This window comes from Malaclemys terrapin, chromosome 9 (assembly GCF_027887155.1).
Source record: "Malaclemys terrapin pileata isolate rMalTer1 chromosome 9, rMalTer1.hap1, whole genome shotgun sequence".
NCBI lineage: Eukaryota > Metazoa > Chordata > Testudines > Emydidae > Malaclemys > Malaclemys terrapin.
The window spans coordinates 101,451,229-101,472,709 of record NC_071513.1 but is presented as its reverse complement, the minus strand read 5'-3'; the positions used below and the strand labels follow the sequence as shown (position 1 = coordinate 101,472,709).

The window sequence follows — 21,481 nt, the reverse complement described above, 5'->3', positions numbered from 1 at the left end:
TCAAAAGCTTGCATCCAGCTTGGAACTTTTTGCAGGCATGTGAGCGGCCGAAAGAATCTCAAGAGCGGCTCCTGCTCTCAGACATGTTGCTTAAACAGCAACCGGAAAAGGAGACCTGCAAACGGGGGGATTGGCGCTGTGCATTTTTGTCTTTACGGTGGGTGATGAAGGCCTGGACGGTTAAAAAACTATGTGTGGAGGAATCTACATGGTCTTTTACCTGAGAAATGCACCTATCTTGTTTATTCTAGCAAACTTGGAGGAGGACTGGGAAACTAGTCGGATTATGACATGCCAGGTGTCAAGGAAGTTCAATAGGATTTCATCGAGACAGGGAGTGATTTATATTCAGGCAGTTCTAAGTGCTCCTTTTATATTACTATCACTTAACTCAAATGTCCAATCAACGCTTAGGGGAAAAGCTCTCTTTGTTAAAGAGCCATCCAGGCTATTAAGGGCTGAGACAGCTCCAAAAATACATCTGTGTCCTCCAGCAAGACAAGGACAATAAGACTCCCCATTTCTGGTATTTCTAAGATATTTAAGAAAAAATGGCCAATTGAGGAACGTAAGAATTGTCTGACTGCACCAGACCTGAGGTCCATCTATCCCAATATCCTGGTTCTGACAGTGCCCGGCACCAGATAATTCATAGGAATCGTAGAAATGTAGGACTGGAAAGGGCAGGACAAAGTATTATCTAAACCATCCCTACCAGGCATTTGTCTAACCTGGTCTTAAAAACTTCCAGTGGCAGAGATTCTACAACCTCCCGAGGTAATTTGTTAACTACCCTTAACTACCCTTATAGTTAGGAAGTTTTTCTCAATGTCCAACTTAAATCTTCCTGGCTGCAATTTAAGCCCATCGCTTCTTTTCCTGTCCTCAGTGGCTAAGGAAAACAATGTATTGCCCTCCTCTTTGTAAGAACCTTTTACATACACAAAGACAGTTACCATGTCCCCCCTCGGTCCTCTCTTTGGCAGACTAAACAACCCTTTTTTTTTTCAATCTTTCCTCGTAAATCATGTTTTCTAGATCCCGTTCATCTTTTTTTTCTTCTTCTTCTTGCTCTCCTCTGGACTTTCTCCAATTTCTCCACATCTTTCCCAAACTGGTCACAATACTCCAGCTGAGGCTGAAGGTGCAAGAAAACTCGCAGTAGGCAGATGTAGGATAATTTGCCCCTGACATTTGGTCTCATCCTAATCCCTAGCAGTTACAGATTGGCTTAAACCCTGAAGCAGGTTTAATATCCCTGCCAAAATTGTTCTTGGGTGCAGTGTGGTTGTAGCCGTGGTGGTCCCAGGATATCAGAGACAAGGTCGGGGGAGTGTGGAGCACACTCCTGTAATGATCTTTGTACAAACTATGCCTAAGGAGGTATCATTTGTAAAACTACCAACACACTGCTCGTTCATATTGTTGTGTAACGTATGTTCAAAAGGTGTGTTAAGAGTTATGAACATAAACTGAAATCATGACCGAAGTGTGTTTACCAGACAAGTCTGGGGAAAGAGGTAAACACGCTTCTCAAAGACAAGGGACAAGTTGGCACCTCTAGCCAGGCGTCATCAAAGCTGATTGGCAATCACCTGTCAATGGCCATTCTTTGGCAAGGAAGGGGGGCAGGAACAGATCGAGTTGCGTTTTAGCAAACAATATGGAACCTCTTTCACTACGAGACTCCATGTCTCCTTCCTCACAGCTGGAATGAACTTTATTTGGGAGAAACCTCAGGAAAATGCATTTCAAAGGATGACAGGACTATAAAAGTGAGGGTCAAAACACCCCAGTTCATCTCTCTTTCACCTAGAAAGACAAAGGAACCAGCCCTTTGACTTTGGGGGGAGATCCTGGCCTGAGGATGGGGTCAGCCATGTTGCTGGGAACTGGTGATAAGGATTTTACCTTGAACCAAGTATAGCTTATTACGTTTTAGCTACTAAGAAGTGTTTCCTCTTGATTTTTCTTGTAACCATTGCTGATGTTAATACTTTGTACTTGTACTCACTTAAAACCTACCTCTCTGCAGTTCAATAAACTTGTTTTATTTTTGACCTAAACCAATCCGGGGCTGTGTTTAAGGAGAACTGTTTGGGAACTCCAGTTACAGTGGCAAACTCTTGAACATTGACCCTTTACAGAGGCAACAGACCGTGAATATCTGAATTGTCCAGCAGAGGGCAGGAAAGCACAGAACACATGCTTTGGTTTTTGGGGAAATTCAGCACTGGGAGTGTGCTGAAGTCGCTCTGCAGGTGGTAACCAAGGCTGGTGGAAAGCAGAATGTGGGGTCAGAGTTGCTGGCTCAGGCCTGTAGCTATACACAGATACTCAGGGGGTGACCTGCCTGCTGGCAGGCTGTTGTGAGTGGCCCAGGTGGAAACTACAGCAGCAAAGCATTATGTGGCACCCCGGGTTGCAGGGCAGGTGGTGACACAACCGCCCCCCACTGGTCTGTATTGCAGCCCGCAGTGCGACAGTGAGGTCATATCTTTTATTGGACCAACTTCTGTTAGTGAGAGAGACAATCTGTCAGGCTTTCACAGAGCTCCTCTTCGGGTCTGGGAAACGTGCGCAGGGGATACGTCCACACTGCAGTTAGACACCCGGGACTGGCCTGTGGCAGCTGACTTGGGCTCAGGCTAAGGGGCCCTGACTCTAGGATCCTGCAAGATGGGAGGAGTTGGGTGGGTTTATAAATAAACACGGAATCCGGGTGCTTGTGTCATGATGACCTGTAAAACTTCCTAAATGAACAGTGATTGGGGGGGAATAGCAGCGACAGCTCCTCCCTCAGAGCCCCCGGCTGGGTTTTTTGTGGTTTTACAATAACATTTTCCTAATTAAAAAACAAACAAACCTTATTTCTTCCCCTGCGGCTGAGGCGGAATCCCACACAAACAATAGAGGGCAGCAGTGAAACTGACACATACCAACTGCTGACAGGAAACATGGACAAAAGCAGAGCGAAATATTTTCCTTCCTTCATTTAGAATCATCTTGGAGGTCTCAAGGAGCCAGAGAAGATGAAGGCCTTTCAGCCGGAAGTACAGGTCTTAAATCAACAGGTCCCCTCTAATTACTGAGTCCCAGCCCTGCATCAGAGAGCTGGTAAAGTCCTGGGCGATTTTAGAAACATGCTGTTTAGAATAAGTTGTGCTAGCACATCCTCATTTTCCTGCCTGGTTGCTTTCCTTGTCTGGGTGTGTGTTTAACATGCTGCATGTGTACCCAGGCCTGCCTGCCTCTGGGCATCTGCAGGTTTTACATTAACCGGATTAAGCAGACATCGGCAAACAGCTATTAAAATTTTACTCCGAAACTCTCAAAGAGCATCTTGTCTGGCCGATGAGTGGGTGCTCCCTTCGATTCCCTGCTGATGGTCTCCTTGTTTGCAGCCCATATAGATTTTGTTCCCATTATGTGTTATAGGCAAATCATTCCTTTTGTTCAGAGAAAGGGGGAAGGAATCTATTTAGGGTAGGAAAGCATTCAGGGTTTTAGCTGTTCCGTTTAGAGATGTGTCTGGATCAAAGGCCTGCATCCCTGAGCGTTAAGGGGCTCTAAATCCAGAACCGAACCCAGATCTGAATGTTGCCGTTAGCCCCGGAATGAGAATCCTGAACCCATCCCGTCCTGAGCTTTGCAGGGGTTGAAAACCTGGATCTGAGCCTAGATCTGACTGGTGATTACAAGCTTTCTCTGAAACCAGAGTGGAACCCCAAACTCTGAACAACTTCGGAGCTGTGGCGGGGACAGGCTGAAATCTGGTCCCCAAAACCCCTATCTGAATTCCAGCGCCCGGGCCCAAGTCTAATTTCAGTTATTTACATTGGACAATTTTGTGTTTCATACATTCCCGGCTCGTCTTGTGCTGGTGTCTCTGCAGCGCGCCCTGTTGAGAAGCAAATTTTAGCCATCTGGCACAGCAGCCTGGAAAAAAAACGTACAACACAAACACACACACACACATACCCTTGCAGATTTAGAAAGACAAAAACCTAGCTGAGCCCTATGGCTTTTGTTGAAGTCCAGGAGACATCCCTGTGGAGTGAGAGAAGGGACTGTGAGAACAGCCTGGCTGAGCGGAGGACAGTTTCAGCACAGTCAGGTTTGTGTGTGTAGAACTGTAGCAGGCAGAGGAAGGCGTGACCTGCATGGAGAATGCCAGACAACTCCAGTCACACATACACACACACACACACACAAATCTGGGTTGAACAAAGATAAGGCAGACAGCGGAGCGTTTGGGACAAGACAGCCTATACCAAAAACACCCTCATTCCAAGCAGATCAGAAAACACCAACAGCAGCAAAATGAAGTAAGTACCCATCTGGGAAACTGACAAGGAGATTCCCATGCTATTTGGGCAGAGTTGGGGAGGGGAATTGCCTCTGGAAAATACTTTACTTTGATGATTGCTTTTTTTCGATTGCTTAGCCTGCGAGGCAAGCAGCAAATAAAACATTGTCTGCGTCTCGAATCCATGCCAGTGCTGGGATTGCGTGCTGGAGTCCCCGGGAATTCTAGCTTACTGGGGGACGACTCACCATGCAGGCTGGCTTTTTTGGGTTGCAAAGAAAGCGCGTGATATCATTGCCGCTTAGTGCTTTATTTACACAGCGTTCGCTGGGATTCTGAAAAGTGTGAGTTTCAGCAGAGGCGTTACATACTGTACGTGTTTCTGTTTCTCTGTTCACACCAAAGTCATTTTTCTCCCTTTCCTGAGGATAAGACTTTCCTGGCATGGCAGAGAAGTTTGATCTTATTTTTCCTTCTCTGTTACTGAGAAAGCAAAGCAAAGACATAACAGGCCAAATCTTTAGCTGGTGCAAATTCGCGTAGCTCCATCAAAGTCAAGGAGGCTCACACGGTTTACACCAGCTACAGATCTGGCCCCATAGATGTTTTTCAACCAGAAGAGAAACAGTTTTTCCCTTTGCACATTTTTGTGGTTTCGAAGAAGCCATCAGAAAGTTGCATGTTAAAACTCATTTGCGTTGAGAGAAAAATTGATCCAAATTTCTCAGTTCTCGTTAACTTTCTCTGCTTCTCAGCAAAAGCTGAGGGAAGTGACTGTGGTACATGAAACCACCCCAGATATCTACTGCCTTGCTTTTAAAAGGACTCCATCAGGTTAAAAGTAATTCATAGATATAGTTTTAATTTCTTCACTGGCATAGCTAACTCAACCCCGATCTCTCAAACATTTATCCAGGCTTTGTGCATAAATAGTTCCGTTGCCTTAAATGGCTTCTGAAAGTCAAGGCCTGAGTACCTAGTTTTTAAAACTGAAATAATATTTTTAATGGATTTGACTTTTTACACAGTCCCTTTAGTGATGCACTTTATTCACTTGGATAATGGAATTAAACTGCTTAGGTTCTGGTTAGTTTCAAGCACAACAGAGGCAGAATGTCTCATGCCAAGCAGACCTCCTGTTTTCACTGGTTTTGTTAAAAAAACAAACCTAATTATATTAGATTTTTGTGCCAGAAAAATGCACAAGACTGGGCATCAGGATGGCTGGATTATCAGCATTAATTTCTTGGGACCTGAGACAAGCATAGAATCCAAACTCTGCTGTGACTTTGGGCAAGTCACCTAGGCCCAGAACCAGACAGGACGCCTGAGAAATGGCTGCTCACTTCCATTGATTTCAGTAGAAATTAGGAGCCTGTCTGCCTTTGAGGATCTGGGCCTTAGTTTCCCCATCTGTAAAATGGGGATAATACCTACCCTCCCAAGAGAAAGAAAGAAAGACTCACAAACAGAAAAGAGGGAAATAGATAAAAAAAATTAACTTTAGCCTCTCCTTACATAACATACACAATATGTCTATTGTAGTGCAGTTATGGAGATATATAAGCTTGGAGAGTCAGCGCTGGTCTACACTGGGAACTTACATTGGCCTAGCTACGTCTCCCAGGGGCATGAGAAATCCACACCTCTAAGAGACGTAGTTATGTCAATCCAACCCCCGGTGTAGACAGCACTAGGTCACCCTAGTGTCTGCCTCTGAGAGAGGTAGATTACCCACGCTGATGAGAGAACCCATCCCGTCAGTGTAGGTAGTGTCTACAAACCATCAGTCATTCAAGTTTAGTGAGATGAGGGTAAGTACTAATAATAAGGCTTAGCTGTTACAGCCCTGATTCGTTCATTAAGTCTATTTAAGAAGCTCCATTATTTTATTAAACTTTTGCATGTTTATTCTTCCATTAAATTAAAATTTCCTGAACAAAGCAACATTAGTTGCTGTCTGTTCCTCAGAAAGCGTTAGGTGCCCTGGGTTTGCAAGGAGGCCGTGTGCACAGATAGGAAATATTAAGCCGTAGATTGCACCTTGCGCTATATCTTTCAAAGACACTTGATTCCCTATTATCTGAGTCAGCACTGCCACTCCCACCCCCAACATGGGGCTAGAGGACGCTGGGCTGCTTGGGCGCCCACCGGCTGGGTGAGATGAGGTCCCGACCGCTTGCGTTCATTAACAATCCTAAACATTTCTCATCAGAGTCAGATTATTTGCCCCATATCTCACCAAATTCCTGTTTGGAGTCATTACAATCTGCCTAAGGAAATCCCCCCCATAGAGGAGCCATTCCTGGTTTCATAGAGTTCAAGGCCAGAAGGTACCATCAGGTCATCTTGTCCCACCTCCTGCCCAGGAGAGACTGTTAAATTCCACCCGGTTACCCCTATTTTAAGCTCAAAGGGCGAGTCAACCTTTCCAGTGCCATTGGCTGGATGCTAGTTGTGCAGGGCACCGCCATAGGCCACATACAGAAATATGTGCTCTACAAAATGGTGGCCTTCATGAGGCATGACCTCGCAGGTATGGTGCATGGGAGGTCGCACCGCTCAGGGCTGCCATTTTGTAGAGCAGGTCTGCTGAGGGGGGAGACACGTTCAGGGGCTGGATGGAATCATTCCCTGGGCCAGATCTCGCCCACAGGCTACCAGTTGGACTACCACAGAGACTAAACTGCATGCCACAAGGAGAGAACAGGAGAGACCGAGGTGTCGCTAAGGCCCCTGCACTGGCAGGGAATTGTTAAGTGAGACATGCCCAGGTGATTTTGGCAGGTGAACCACATCCCATGCTGCAGAGGAAGGTGAAAAGAACCTGCATGCTTGCCATCCTGAAGCCATAGTGTACCGGTCCCAGGCACTTTTCAGAGTAGAACCACCCTTGAACGCAGGACAAACCAAGTAGATGGTGTCCTCGATGGGTTTCAGCCTGGAGAAACATTAATTTGATCTTCATGTGTGTATTGCAGGTACCTTCTGGCCTGGTCCCTTTGTGCCTTCCTATTTGGTAGTGCAGCTGCCATTGAGTTGACGGACATGTTTGGGGAGATCCAGTCCCCTAACTTCCCAGATTCCTACCCCAGTGACTCGGACGTGACTTGGAATATTTCGGTGCCGGATGGATTTAGAATCAAACTCTACTTCATGCATTTTGACCTGGAATCGTCCTACCTCTGTGAATATGACTACGTGAAGGTGAGATGCCCAAACGGCTCTATGCCATTGCTGTAGTGTGTCAACCCAAGAGCCAGGAGGGCATGGAGGTTGGCCGCGTTGGAGAGCTTAGTGTAGCAGCAGCATGGGCGAGGAGCTTTTTTCATTCCCAGGGCACAAGCGTTGCCTTTCCAAGTAGGAAACTAAAAGGAAGCTGAGTTGGCACTTATCAGCCAATGGCAAAAGGGACAAAGGTAGATCGGGTGATGTTCTTTATTGGACTAACAGATGTGTTGTGAGGAGGGACAGGCAGGATGTTCAGATTCAGGGCTTAGACCCAAAGTGTGGACCTGAACCAAACGCCAGCACACCGTGATGCTCACTAGAGGAGAACCTGTGGTGGCGAATGTGCCAGGATCATGGCAGATGGCAAAGATAATAGAGGCATAATGCCAAGGCCAGGAACATGCATAGAAGATGCCTTTAATTTGGAAAGGCTTTTTCATGTGCTGGGCCTCTCATCTTGAATGCTAAGTGATCCTTGCAGGATTCGCCTCACCCTCTAGTGAAGAAGAATCCTGTATCCAACTCAAACTGTATCCAGTTCAAGTCATTAGCTATGGGCTTGAGCTGCTAAAAGTTTGGATCTGGTCCCAGACTTCCCAAAGGTCGTCAGACCCAAAGGTTTTGTCTGGTCCATTACAGGAGCAGGGATTGGCTGTTAAAGTTTGGATCCAGACTTCCAGGCCATCTTTTACAGTCACCCACATTGTAGGTAGGACTTTCTGGTTGACATCCCTCCGTGGGAGGTGTAGCAACCCTGAGCAGTCCAAGATTTCAGGCTAACACCTCCTCTGAAAGATAGCATCTCCAGCCACACCACATTTCCTTACTACCATCCTGGGGCAAACAGAGCCGTGCTGCCACGGAGCGCCACCTACTGGAGCAGCCAGTACAGACAAGACAATACGCCTGTAGTTAGCTCCCCCTTTCTGTGCTGACCCTGGCCTATAGGACTGGACATACGTTACCATTCCCGAAGGTTGTCAGTAGAGACGAATCCAAATCCAACCTCCAGTTCCAAACCCCACCAATCACTGAGATGGGAGGAGCGTCGATCTGGAGCTGACTTTCACGCCTTACCCCCCCTCTCGTTTCCAGCTCATTTCAATTTCTGCTTTGAGAAAACAAAACAAAAATGCTGGTATTTTATTTTTCCTGCTTTAGTTGTTGTTTGAACTGCTCCAGCATGCTGGCACCGTTTCCCTTACTAACGGCGCTCGCTGCTATTTGATTAGTCCTTTCTGCTTCTCCTGGCTCTCCTCCAAGAACAAAGGTCACAGACACATACATACATATATAACTTTACAAAAAACCAATGAGCTTGAAGATAGAATTCACTGGAAACTCCCCAATTCCAAGCATTACCCTTCACCCTCCCCCAACCCTCACATTCTCGTCATAACAATCCCTTTTATTTGCACCTGGTGCCACTTGGCAGCAGAACTCTCCTTGCCCCTGGGTTTCCATAAGAGGCTGGTATTTTTCACAGGGATTTAAATCTCAGCTGTATAAATTTGCTCCAGGCTGAAATTGACCCTGCAAAGCATCAGCCAGGGAATGACATTCTTGATGTGAAACGCTCAGCAACATCCGTCTGGCTGTTTTGATGGTGACCTGAAAACGATCCATATGTATTTAGATGAAATAATTACAAAGTTCTGACTCAAGTGACCTGGCTAGAAAAAGTCAGGAGAGTGTCCAAGTGGCTGTGCGAATCTATGGAGATTTCCATCCTTGGTTCATCTCCCCAGCTTTTGTTAATATCGGTGGATTTTATGAAGGGGGCATACGCTCTAAAGGCCCATCGAACTGAGTGGGAGACTCTCCATTGATTTTGAACCAGTCAATGCACTCTACAACATCACCACTGCACAAACACCTGGGCTAATCCATTGTGACCATTATTGTAATACGGAAGAAAATCCTGGCTCGGGACAGGACGAGGAAAGGTTATGTGGTGCGTTGGCCATTTGCCTCTGTTTCCCAGAGGTCAACACGACTGAGGCCAAGAGTCATATTAGCCAATAAGCCGACATGGGTGAAGGCTTCCAGATTGACAGCTGCTGAATTCAGGGCAAAGGATGAATCACCTCTGAGCCAATCAGAGAACATGTCCAAATCTCTGCTTCCTGATTGGTTCGTCAGAGATGAACTTTTCCGGAGCTCTAAATCCATTCCTCGTTTAAAACAATCATCGTAAAAACAATAAAGAAAGAGAACTTGCTCCTTGCAAGGAATTGGCAAATTAGACTTGGGAACTGTGATGAGTCTAGTGAAGGGCACGAAGAATTCCTCCTACAAAGAGAGATTGAAAAGATTGGGCTTGTTCACCTTAGAAAGGAGACGTATCAGAGGGGCCAGGAGAAAAGTACAAGAAATTACACACACACAAAACGACATGAAAGGAATGTTAAGGGAGCAATCTCAAGCACTCAGAAGCTAGGAGATACCAGAATGAAGGTCTCCTGTGCAATCTTAATTCGGCCCCCTTGTACGTATGCAGTATGAAACCATCTTTAATTGTAGGAGCACGTACTATTTTTTTCCAGAGGATCCCTGCCTTAATCAGTGCCAGGGACGGATGGTGCTCACTCAATATTTTCTTTTATCCTCATTGTTCGGTGGGTGGCCCCAGCCCTTATTTACTGGCCCCCGTTCCAACTCTGCTCTGAAGACAGAATCATTAATTTCCTTGTGGGTTTTTCCAGGGTGCTTATATCAAAGGGCTTCACAGACATTCATGGGTTTATTCTCCCAGCCTGCCTACGAGGTAGGGCAGTGCTATTATCCCCTTTTTACAGGTGGGGAACCGGGATGCACAGAGACATTAAGGTCATAGGTGTTCACTAATTTGGGGTGGCTGATTTGAGCCCGCTAGGACCTGAGTTTTCAGCATACTTAGTATTATACCGCACTTGATATGTTCACAGCTTGACTTCAGTTGTAGCTGAGTGCCCAGCACTTCTATAAGTCAGGCCCCAGCTTCTCAAGTCAGGCAGCAAGGAAATGAGGGACCCACAGCTATGGCCACCTGTGAAAAGGCTGGTTGAAGTGACTTGTCCAGTCTCACACAGGGGCTCTATGGCAGAGACAGGGACAGACTCCAATTCTCCAGCACAGCGTTCAGCATGAATCTGTCCCTTCTCTCCCAGCCGGCCCCTGCCTTGTTCGCTGCACACCTTCCAGCTTCGGCAACAGATGAGGCAGAGATCCTACGGACAACAGCCTCCTTCCCTACCAAACCCTGATTCGCCCCAGGACTGTCCTGTCCCAAGCTCTCTCCCCCCCACTCCCCCAGGTCTGCCTCTTGTCCCCCCTGCATTCGAGTCAGACAGCTTCCTCCACCACACTGGGACTAATCACAGCATAAGGCCTAGGTACTGCTTAGTGGGAATGAGGTTATTGGAATGTGGGTAAGGAATGGTGTCCCTAGTCTCTGTTTGTCAGAGGGTGCAGATGGATGGCAGGAGAGAGATCACTTGATCATTACCTGTTAGGGTCACTCCCTCTGGGGCACCTGGCATTGGCCACTGTCGGTAGACAGGATACTGGGATGGATGGCCCTTTGGTCTGACCCAGTACGGCCGTTCTTATGGTCCTCCTGGGAAAATCTGACTCAGTTTTCAGGTGAACCGGTGCCAATCGGGGTGGTTTTGTGCACGGTTCCACCTGAGACTTAGGCCTGGTCTACACTACGGGGGCGATCGATCTAAGTTACACAACTTCAGCTACGTGAATAACATCGCCGAAGTCGACGTACTTAGAGCTACTTACCACGGGGTCCACACTACGCGATGGCGACAGGAGACGCTCTCCCACCGACTCCCCTTGCGCTTCTCGTTCAGGTGGAGTACAGGAGTCGATGGGAGAGCGATCTGCGGTCGATGCATCAATCACCACACATCAGTCCCCCAGTATGTGTAGACAAGCCCTAAGCGAAACGCCTCAACTTCGGTGGAATTTCTCACCTTGCTCGGACCCAGAAAATCAAACCAGGGATGTGACTCCGAAATAACAACAGATTGGCGTGATCTCTTGCGAACCAGACCGAGCAGCTTCACACAGCTCCGGGTAATAGAACTGGAGGAGGGGCAGCTTGAGATTCACCTGAACGAGAGTCAATGATATTCATTGTTTATGTCACCTCAGGGCACTTTACGGGCAAACTGGGAAGAAACAGCCTCATCTCCAAGGAGCTTACTGTGCTGGGTTGAGGTTTTCAGCTCTAACTCGGGGATCTAGACACACAACTTCCATTCCTTTCAAGGGAGGGATTCTGCCAAAAGCCCCTACCTGGATTTGAAAATTTCACCCTAAGGCCCCGTCCATGTTCCTGCAGTTTTATGCACGCAGCAGGGATCTCTGTCATAGGAGTCAGCCTGGCGGATTTAATAGCAGGATCAGGGCTGAGGTTAGACATTCCTGACATCGATTTTAATCTGGTCATTTCTTTATTATAATTAAGAGTCAACCCTTTGAATGAGTTGACTGCATCGCACTCACATCACGAGCCTATGTAACCCACATCCTCCCTTCCCTGGTCTTTGCATCAGCAGTGATTCAGGAAATCACTTAAGCTTGTACTTAAGGCCCATTGATATCAGTGAGATTTTAGCATGTGCTTAAGTGCTTTCTGGAATTAGGGGCTCAGTTTGCAACCCCCACATGTTGCACATTGTGTAAATGTAAACAGGGCAAGAAGAGTCTCTAAGCCTAGGTCTACACTACCCGCCTGAATCGGCGGGTAGAAATCGACCTCTCGGGGATCGATTTATCGCGTCCTGTCGGGACGCGACAATCGATCCCCGAATCGACGCTCTTACTCCACCAGCGGAGGTGGGAGTAAGCGCTGCCGACGGGAAGCCGCAGAGGTCGATTCGCGTAGCTGAATTTGCATATCTTAAATCGACCCCCCCCCTTTAGTGTAGACATACCCTGAGGGCTTGTCCAGCTATTCCGGAATTGTTCCCCCTGTGAACACTCTAGTCCGGAATAAAAATCACTCTGGATTGGGAATAACTAGTGCACTCGCCAAGTTTATTGTGGGAGAGCTATTCTGATCAATCTCCCCGTGTAGACAAGCCCGTACTGTTTGTTCATGCAGCACCCAACACAATGGAGCTCTGAACTTCTGGGTGGCGCTGTCACACTGACCGACACAGGGGAGGGCGTGACTGTAAGATAAAGTCAGGCGACTTTTCATTGTTGAGATCAGGCCTGTCTCGAGTGGCTGCAGATTTCACATTCACCACTAGATGCAGAGGCAAGAGAGGCTGATTAGCTAGGAAAGGCCAAGCCAAAGAAGGGAGCTTTTAGGAGCAGCTGGCGGAGAAAACCAAGGTGGTTAATCACATTGGATCAGGGAAGCTGCCCAATAGGGGCATCATGAAAGAAGCCGGTATTTACCTTAATCCCAGGAGGAAAATCATTGCATTGTGATACTGACGTGATTCCCCCGAGGACTGCAGCTGCATTCAGCGCGTGGGATGCAAAGGATCAGCCTCGTGCTGTTTGAGGCACTGCGCTACAGGCTCCGGGTTTGCCGGCCCTAGCCCACAAGGAGTGGAAGGAACCGGTGGAGACCCTGCTCTTGCGAGATGTCTCCAGTGAAGTATATTGCAAGACCACAGGCCAGGCTGGACTGTGGAAAGGCCAAATGGTTCCCCAATTGGTTGCTTTATTTTAGAAGTGTGTATAACACTGCAGCATGGATACATCTTGTGCCACGCTCAAGCCACACGATGCCCTCTTGACAGCATCAGTGAGCACCCCGTCCTGTGCACATTTTTCACATTTCCGTGGGACTGCGACTTGCTGCCATAAAAGGATCCCCGCGGATTTGCCTTTATCGGCCGTTGTTTCCCCGGCCCTGCGCTGGGCCATGTTGCACACTTGCGTGGTGTTTGGTGAGTCCCACGTACAGATTCCTCCGCTCAGTGCTCGGACCACAGTGCTGCAAAGGAACGTCTGGATGTACTGGATGATGTAATCGACAACATTCCTAGAGAAGCTTTACCGCAACGTATGGTCAGATTCATGGCATTCAAAAAGGCCGTATTCCTGGCCGATCCAGAGAGTGGAGATTCCCACCCCATGGGAATATCGTCTAGTGACATACAGTCACTGTCCTGTGTCACCCACCCCTACCCAGATTAAGTGTACAGCCACGGGGATGGCCAGGACACCACTGCATCTGACTGATCCCTCACTGCCTTGAGACCCTTAGCAGCCAGGGTAAGACAGAGTTGCTCTGTCTTTATTACTGGCTCCAGGTTTGTACATCGTTGCCCTCATCCCACTCTCCATTGCTCCCAGCCTGGGCTTGCAACAAGCACAGTTCAGCCAGTCCAGAGAACCTGGGGCTGTAGCTAGAGTGAGACCCTAGCAATATATAGAGATTTTTTAAACGTTTTCTAAACGATGGGCCAAATGAACTGCTGGTGAAATGGAATTGTGTCCAGTGGTGAATTTGTCCCTAACTGCCTAATTTGTATGTGCACATTTGCAGGCTCAAGTGCCTCTAAGTACCAGCTTAGCACAATCACACGCATATTTTCAGGACAATTTAGAAAACGTAGCCCATAAAATGTATATGCACCTAGGATCTTCATTCAAACCATCTGCTGGGCTAGTGTAACAGCAGTGATCTCTGTGATCACCAGGGAACTCCAGATTTAACAGCATGAGTGTCAAGAAAGAGATCTTGGAGGTATCAGGGATAGTTCTCTGAAAACCTCTGTTCAATGTGCAATGGCAGGTAAAAACGCGAACAGAATGTTAGAAACCAATAGGAAAGGGACAGATAATAAGACAGAAAATATCATAATGTCGCTGTATAAATCCATGGTACGCCCACGTCTTGAACACCGCCTGCAGCTCTGGTCACTCCCATCTCAGAAAAGATATATTAGAATTGCAAAATGTACAGAGAAGGGCAACAACAATGTTCAGGAGTATGAAACAGCTTCCATATGAGAGAGATTAAAAAGACTGGGACTGTTCACCTTAGAAAAGAGATGACTAAGGGGGGATATGATAGAGATCTATACAATAATGATTGGTGTGGAGAAAAGTGAGCAGGGAGGTGTTATTTACCCCTTAACATAACACAAGAACTCGGGGTCACCCAATGAAATTAACAGGCAGCAGGTTTAAAGTAAACCTAAGGAAGTATTTCCTCACACAATGCACAGTTAACCTGTGGAACTCATTGCCAGGGGATGTTGTGAAGACCAAAAGCATAACTGGGTTAAAAAAAGAATTAGACGAGTTCCTGGAGGATAGGTCCATCAATGGCCCTTAGCCAAAATGGCCAGGGACACAGCCCCATGCTCTGGGTGTCCCTAAACCTCCAACTGCCAGAGGCTGGGAGTGGACGACAGGATGGATCACTCGATAATTGCCCTGTTCTGTTCATTCCCTCTGAAGCACCTGGCACCAGCCACTGTCGGAAGACAGGATCTTGGGCTAGATGGACCAATCTGGCCATTCTTATGTTCTTATGTCAGTGACTGGGATGTGGGTGGTCACGCCCAGTGGCTAGAGCAGGAGTCGAGTCAGAGCCCAGGCTCAGAGCTGGAGTGAGAGGCCAGAAGCCAGAGCCCAGAGTCAGCACCAAAGTCAGAAGCCAGGAATTGGAGCCGAGGGTCAGCCTGGAGTCAGGCAAAGCAGGAGCAGGGATGGGTTCAGGGCAGAGGCAAGGAAAAAGCAGGTATCAGGTACCTGGAGGTATCACAACTGTGAGCAAATGCATTAAGCAGCTGCTTAGCACTTCCTAACTCTACCGGTAGTTAAGCACTGGAGCAGGTGACCCAGGAAGGCTGTAGACTCCCCGTCATTGGAGGTTTTGAGGAACAGGCTGGACAAACACCGGTCAGGGATGGCCTAGGTATGTTTGGTCATGCATCAGTGCTGGGGACCGAACTAGATGACCTCTCGGGGTCCCTTCCAGCCCGACATTTCTAGGTTTCTATGGATAGAGACACAAACATTGAGACAGAATCTGGAACCCTTCCAGGGCGATGGCATTTTCTCTCAAGACGAGTCCCACGTACTCAACGTAAGAGCCGCGGAACCAGGCTTGCAGAAAAGAGCAGCGTCCTCACTGAAGGTATCTGCAACTCTTTATCTGCGATGGACTCCATCCCCTCCAGCACATGGCGCGGTGACAGGCCTCTGGCAGTAAAACAAACAGCAAGGTCACCCTCCCTGGTTAATATTTGCTGCTGCTGCTGAGGACTGTATACTTTTTCATAGATCATTTACATCCCGAGAGCCGGCTGGTAATTAAATCTCAGCTGTTTGTTTGGAGTGTCCCCGTCCAGGGTCATTATGTCAACATTTTCACTAGAGAAGATGTGTCCCTTCGGGAAACATCAATTGCAGCGGAGAAATTCACTGCAAGAATACGCTGAACTGAATCCTGGTTTAAAAAACAGCAACAGTCTCTCTATTGCCTGTTAAATCCTCTTAAAAGTTGAACAAAATGCCTTCGGCTTTTACCATCTTTTCCAATTCAGTCCACCTCGCGTCCGTAGTTCAAAGCCATTTGCACTCAGAGGGTAATGATTTATGAGCATACCACGGCATTTCTTCTTGGGCAATTGCTGAGGGGTCCAGAAGAAATGAGGTCTACCTAGGCACACACTGAAGCAAGAGATGCAGCCCCTGCTCCGTCAGATTTCAGATTCGAGGCCAGATCCTCAGCGGGTTTCAGTCACCATAGTTCCTTTGACTTAGGCAGAGCTACAGCGGTTTTGTGGACACTGCCCTTTGTATGGCACGGGCGGAAGGATAAACAGGGCAATAACACCTTGGAGATTGTTTTGAAATCCCCAAGTTAATGGAATTTCGTAAGCTCCAAATGGAATTTGGTCTTTCTGCTCAGCACTGGAAATATCTGCAGCAGGAAACCAGCACAAAGCAGGCAGTCAAGAACCGCAGCCATCACCGCTTCCTTTGCCCTCCCAGGAATGCACTAATTGGACGGAGGAGAGCAAAACATACCACTTGTAATGTATATACATGGCTCATTAGGCAGAGCAATCCCAGGGCAGGGCTGAAGGCCCTCTGGGAACATGACAGCAGGAGGGGAGATACCGACAGATTGGAGAAGGACCTTCAATAGCGTCTGCAGAGCGTCTCTGCCTTTAACGTGTACCGCCGTCTCGTGAAATAAGTCACACGGTATGTGGGATCCTCACAACGTTCCCAAAGATGATTCTTATTATTAGAGATGAGGCCAAGTTGGGACATGAGCCCCAAGCCCCCTCGGTCTCAGCAGAAAGTCAGATCTGAAGGATGTAGGACAGGTTCTCCTCTGCATCAGGGGCAGAACAGCGGATCTACACCCCTGGAAACTTTGAGGGAAGTTGGGGCTCAGAACCGATGGCGGAGACCTATCTTCATTCATCGTTTAAATCTGGCGGTTGGGAGGGGAGGTGTTGAGCTGACATTTCAGCCGGTGTTCTCGTCTCCTTGTGGGAAGGAGTTCCCCAGTCTATGTCCAACTCCTGGGAAGGTTCCTGTCTCCGACACTTGTGACCCTCCCCCTGTTGGCGGACAGATTCGTTGTTCCAGTACAATGGAGCTGTGGTGGGAGATCACAGTTGCAGAGGGGGTGGTGTCTCTCGGGTAGCTACGGTCAATCCCCCAGAGGGCTTTGAGTATTGGGGCAGAGGCCTGGTGAGGCAGAGCAGAGAGCAAAGCGCCCAGCTGATGCCTTCACAGCGTCGGCAAGCAGAGGGGCTGCTGCGTTTTGTGCCAGCTGGAGCGTTTTCCGGGAGCTTTCATTCTCCATATGCTGCCTCTGCCTTGTAGGCGCCATACTGCATGCAGATGGCTTTCCACTTTGTGCGGCGGGCCTGTCTGCAGCTGGCGTTCGCACTGGATCGGTCGGACACCGAGGCCAGCAGACAAGTGCTCACAGTAACGTGAGATGATGTATGCCCTGGTGCTGCCAGCATGGAGTCTGGGCCTGGAGTCTAGGTTAAATCTAGCCAGGGTTGTAGATCGACTCCACCTTTACATATCTGTCCTTCATTTAATGCGAAATCTAAAATTGTCACGGTCCAAATGCTGCCCCCTGTCTCTGTGGGTCAGGGCAAGGCAGAAAGGGTGGGCTGTACGTGGGGCCCTACGTCCCCGGTGAGCCAAGAGCCAGGGTCCCACAGGGGCTCCCTGCACCCCAGGGTTTGGAGGGGAGGAGCTAGGCATGGGCTCAAAGCAGTGGGGCTGGGGCCAGGGGAGCAGCACAGTGAAATCCTCCAGCCCAGGAAGGGGGACGGCACGAGTGCCCAGGGCTGCTGCTGCCTTGAGGCAACAGAAATGGCCAGGCAGAGATGTCGGGGGGATGGATGCCACGCCAAGCTTGCCACCCAGCCCCCGCTCTGAGCCTGGCACCTCCCCCGGGCGCTGGGTTGCAGGCCTGGCACTAAGGAAAGAATTTGCAGCTCTGCATGCTGGCGAGAGCGTGAGGAACATCTTGAAACCTCCTGCCTGTCACGCTCACAGTTTCCACACACACACCCCTCACTCGTACAAACACAGCCCTGTCCAACTCACAACCCCCCACACGCCCATTCCCCTGACTTCTACAAACACACACACACAATCGCCGCACACACCCATTCCCCTTCCTCGCACGCACACACTCACTCGCCTCTCTCTCACACCTGTTGCACTCTCAGACCTCGTCATTTGGTTGGCGGGGGCCCCCGTGTCACACCCACCCCTGTCCGCATCCCGACAGAAACAGGAGCTCAGTCGCTTGGCCGCCCATCCTCACATTCCCAGGACAGGCCAGATCGTCCAAACCCACCAGCATGCAGAGCCCTCTCCTCTGTGGGGCACGGGGAGCAGCTGTTCCAAACCCGGAGACCAGACAAGCCTCCAGAGGGAGGGAAATGGGAAGATCAGGGCAGCCTCAGTGCTGATCCATCCTCTGGGCAATGGGGGATGGCTTCTTTAGTCCTCCCCTTAATAGAATTCACTTGGCATGAAAGGGAGCAGTGCTGGCATGAGCTGGGAAAGCAACATTCCTTCTTCCCCCCGCCCGTCCCCCCCGTGGGAGGAAGCAGGGGGGCTCTTCCTATTCAAATCTCCTCATAGGAATGCAGGCAGGGTGCTGCGAACAGCAGCTGGAAGGGGTTACAATGCACAGGCCAGCATGGAGCTAGGAGCCAAGGGAGAGGACAAGCTGACAACAGAAAACCACAGCAACGGGCCCAGATGGGTTTACCGCAGCAGCGTTCATCTGGGGTCTCTCTCTGCTCTGTACAGCAGGCAAGCTGCACACCCGCTGGTTTGCACTGAGGGTCTGGCAGCGTCATTCCCAGCATGGGTACGCGTACTCCCACCGGCCTGATGGAGCCAGCATGCTACAAATAGCAGTGTACCTGTGATCTGCATGGGCAGCAGACCCCAGCCAAGATCCTAGGGGCGTACTCAGGGTGGCTAGCCCCTCCCGCAGCCTGTGCACCGGCTCCATCGGCGCTCACACGGGTATGTCTGCCCAGGATGGAAATTGTACCTCCAGCACCAGTGAACTCCAGCAAAGGCGTATGAGAGCTTATTCCGACGGGTAATTAAACAATACCAGTCTACTGAAATCCGGGGCTGACAGTCATTTAACACGATTCATTTGTCCCCCTTCCGTGGAGAGATCACAAGGAGGAACATTTTCCAAAGCAGCCAAAGTTCCATTTTCAAAAGTGACCTGCGGGACTTTCAGTGGGACTGGGGCATTGAAGCCTTTTGAAATTGGGAACCAGACATCACTTCAGATGTGTTAGAAAACTGGACCCCAGCGCCTTTCCCAAACATCAAGGAATTTAGCCTCCCCGTCCCACTAGGAGTCAGGAATTAGCTCCATTTTATAGAGGGGAACGAAGAGCTACAGAGTAATTTACCTCAGGCCAGAGGCAAGCTGGAGCAGAACACAAGAGTCATCTCTCCTTTGCCACAACGCCTACAAAAAACCTCTCGGCGGTTAGGCGGCTGGTGGACTGAGATGACTCTCTCTGACGTTGACCAATACTGTCGCACTGTGGCCTTGGTCACCTCTCTCTGCCTGTATCCATCGGTATACTTAGGCTGTCAGCTCTGTGGGGCAGGGCGGGTCATTTCCGTTCTGTGTTTGTACAGCGCCTTGCACAGTGGGGTCCTGGTCAAGGACTGGGGTGCCTACGTGCAACCATGCTATGAATAATAATCGTAATAATCACTTCTATATGAAATATATTCGGCTAAATGAAATTTCACTGAAATGGGCTGTTTCATCGGAGCCGAAATGTTTTGGAGAGACATATCAGTTCCAATGACGTTTTCATCAGAATGGTTTTGAGGTCTGATGCTCTCGGGTTATTTCTGAGCAGAGAGAGAGGGGGCGAGTGCCATTTGGACACAATTCCATTTCGCGAAAAAAGTTCAAAGGGTTTTGGTTTTGTTCTGATGCGTAACGAAAACAAATTTTGAAACCTCAGGAATAGTTGTGAAATGGAATTGTCCCACTGCTGACGGTTCTTATAATCTCTGTGTGTACCACATAGGCCCCAGGAGGCCAGCATGCAAAAACACAAGCATGCAAATTCAGAGGGGAAAGTTTGGCGATTGGGCTGGGGTGGGGCGGTACTTGGTCCCATCTGCTTATTTAAAAAAAATCTCCCTGCCCCCGTTCCTAATCTCTCTTTCGGATATTAAAACTGAATGCAATTCCACAGGTTCCTGATGCAGTTCAGTTACTTATCGCACTTTGCTCAGCTGAGACAGTAAAACTAGGCTGGTCAATTTCACTTTGGTTCCTAGTCAGTTTCACTTTCTGGATCTGGTTCACAGGACAAAATCAGTTGCGTTTGGGTCTCCAACACTGCAGGGGAGCGTACATCCCAACAACACTCCAAACACTTCTCAATTCAATTTTTAAAAATAAGCCTGTGGAAATCTTTGGGTTGGTTTGTTTCTTTTTAACAAAATCTAAACGCTGGGCCTCCCTCTCCTTGATGGCCTCCCTTGAACTTGCTGATTGGAGAGCCCTTTGTCGCTCTGTTACGCTGCCTGGCATTCTCCTGGGGTTCTGAAGAGGCTCCCAGTAAGCGCATAGAAGGATTAAGCGGTGCCCGTGGAGCTGATCAGCGTATAGGCAGGAGATGGGTGCGGGGAACCTTCCAGAGGCGAACAGCTGTGAATATAAATTGCACACCTTGGCTCTAACCTTCACATTCTCTCCTCCTCCCTGATTCCCCCCTCTCCCAAAGCAGACTCACCTCCCCTGTTCTCTGTTATGTGTAGCTGATATTACCAGGTCTTTTGAATGTCTCCCTCTGTCTGACCAGATGGGTGAGGTAATATCTTTAGCAGGCCAACTGCTGCGGGTGAGAGAGAGACGCTTTCGCTTGGAAGACACAGAAATAACCCCTGATTTCTGTCCGGGAATAGCACACACAGCCGTGTCCCTGACCCTGCATGTGTAGGTCAAGCTAATGTTGCGTTATGTCGCGTCGATGTTGCGTCTTAGGGGCAGAGGAATCACCACATTGCATCAGATCAACGGCCCAGCTAATGCAGTCCGTGAGAATGGCCAGTACCAGCTGAGGTTTCAAACATCCATAAGGGACACTGATAGAACAACCTCACCTAGAGGAAGCTTCTTCTTAACCCCAGGCAGCTGGCTTTTGCTGCAACGATGTCATGAAAGATGCATAGCCATGAGCGCGCTGGGATGGACAGTGTATGGGGGAAGTCTGCAGTATCCTTGCCAGCACTGGGCCTGGTGGGTGGTTAAGCAGAAGACTTCGGTCTTCAGGGATGTAAATCTGGCACCTTTCAATCTGGTGACCCTTTGGCAGCCGTCGAGAAAAGTGTTGTTGGTTTCTCTGTCTGCCTCCAGCATAAAGCTGTAAGTGGCATCCTGTAGTCAGGCACAGCAGAGAGGTTCGAATCAAATGG

General features: G+C 48.9%; 1 protein-coding gene across 3 annotated transcripts in view; it reads left to right on the top strand.

Moving 5' to 3' along the window:
- The first annotated feature begins 4,033 nt into the window (after positions 1-4,033).
- MASP1 (MBL associated serine protease 1) overlaps positions 4,034-21,481 on the top strand; it is a 69,200-nt gene continuing 51,752 nt past the window's right edge. For 2 of the 3 annotated variants that reach the window (XM_054039417.1, XM_054039418.1), the window contains exons 1-2: positions 4,047-4,328; positions 7,291-7,516. In XM_054039417.1, the coding sequence (XP_053895392.1) occupies positions 4,324-4,328; positions 7,291-7,516 (231 nt within the window). In that variant the 5' untranslated portion in view covers positions 4,047-4,323. Of the gene's footprint in view, positions 4,329-7,290; positions 7,517-21,481 lie in introns of all 3 variants that reach the window. The other variant, XM_054039416.1, reaches the window with a different exon arrangement.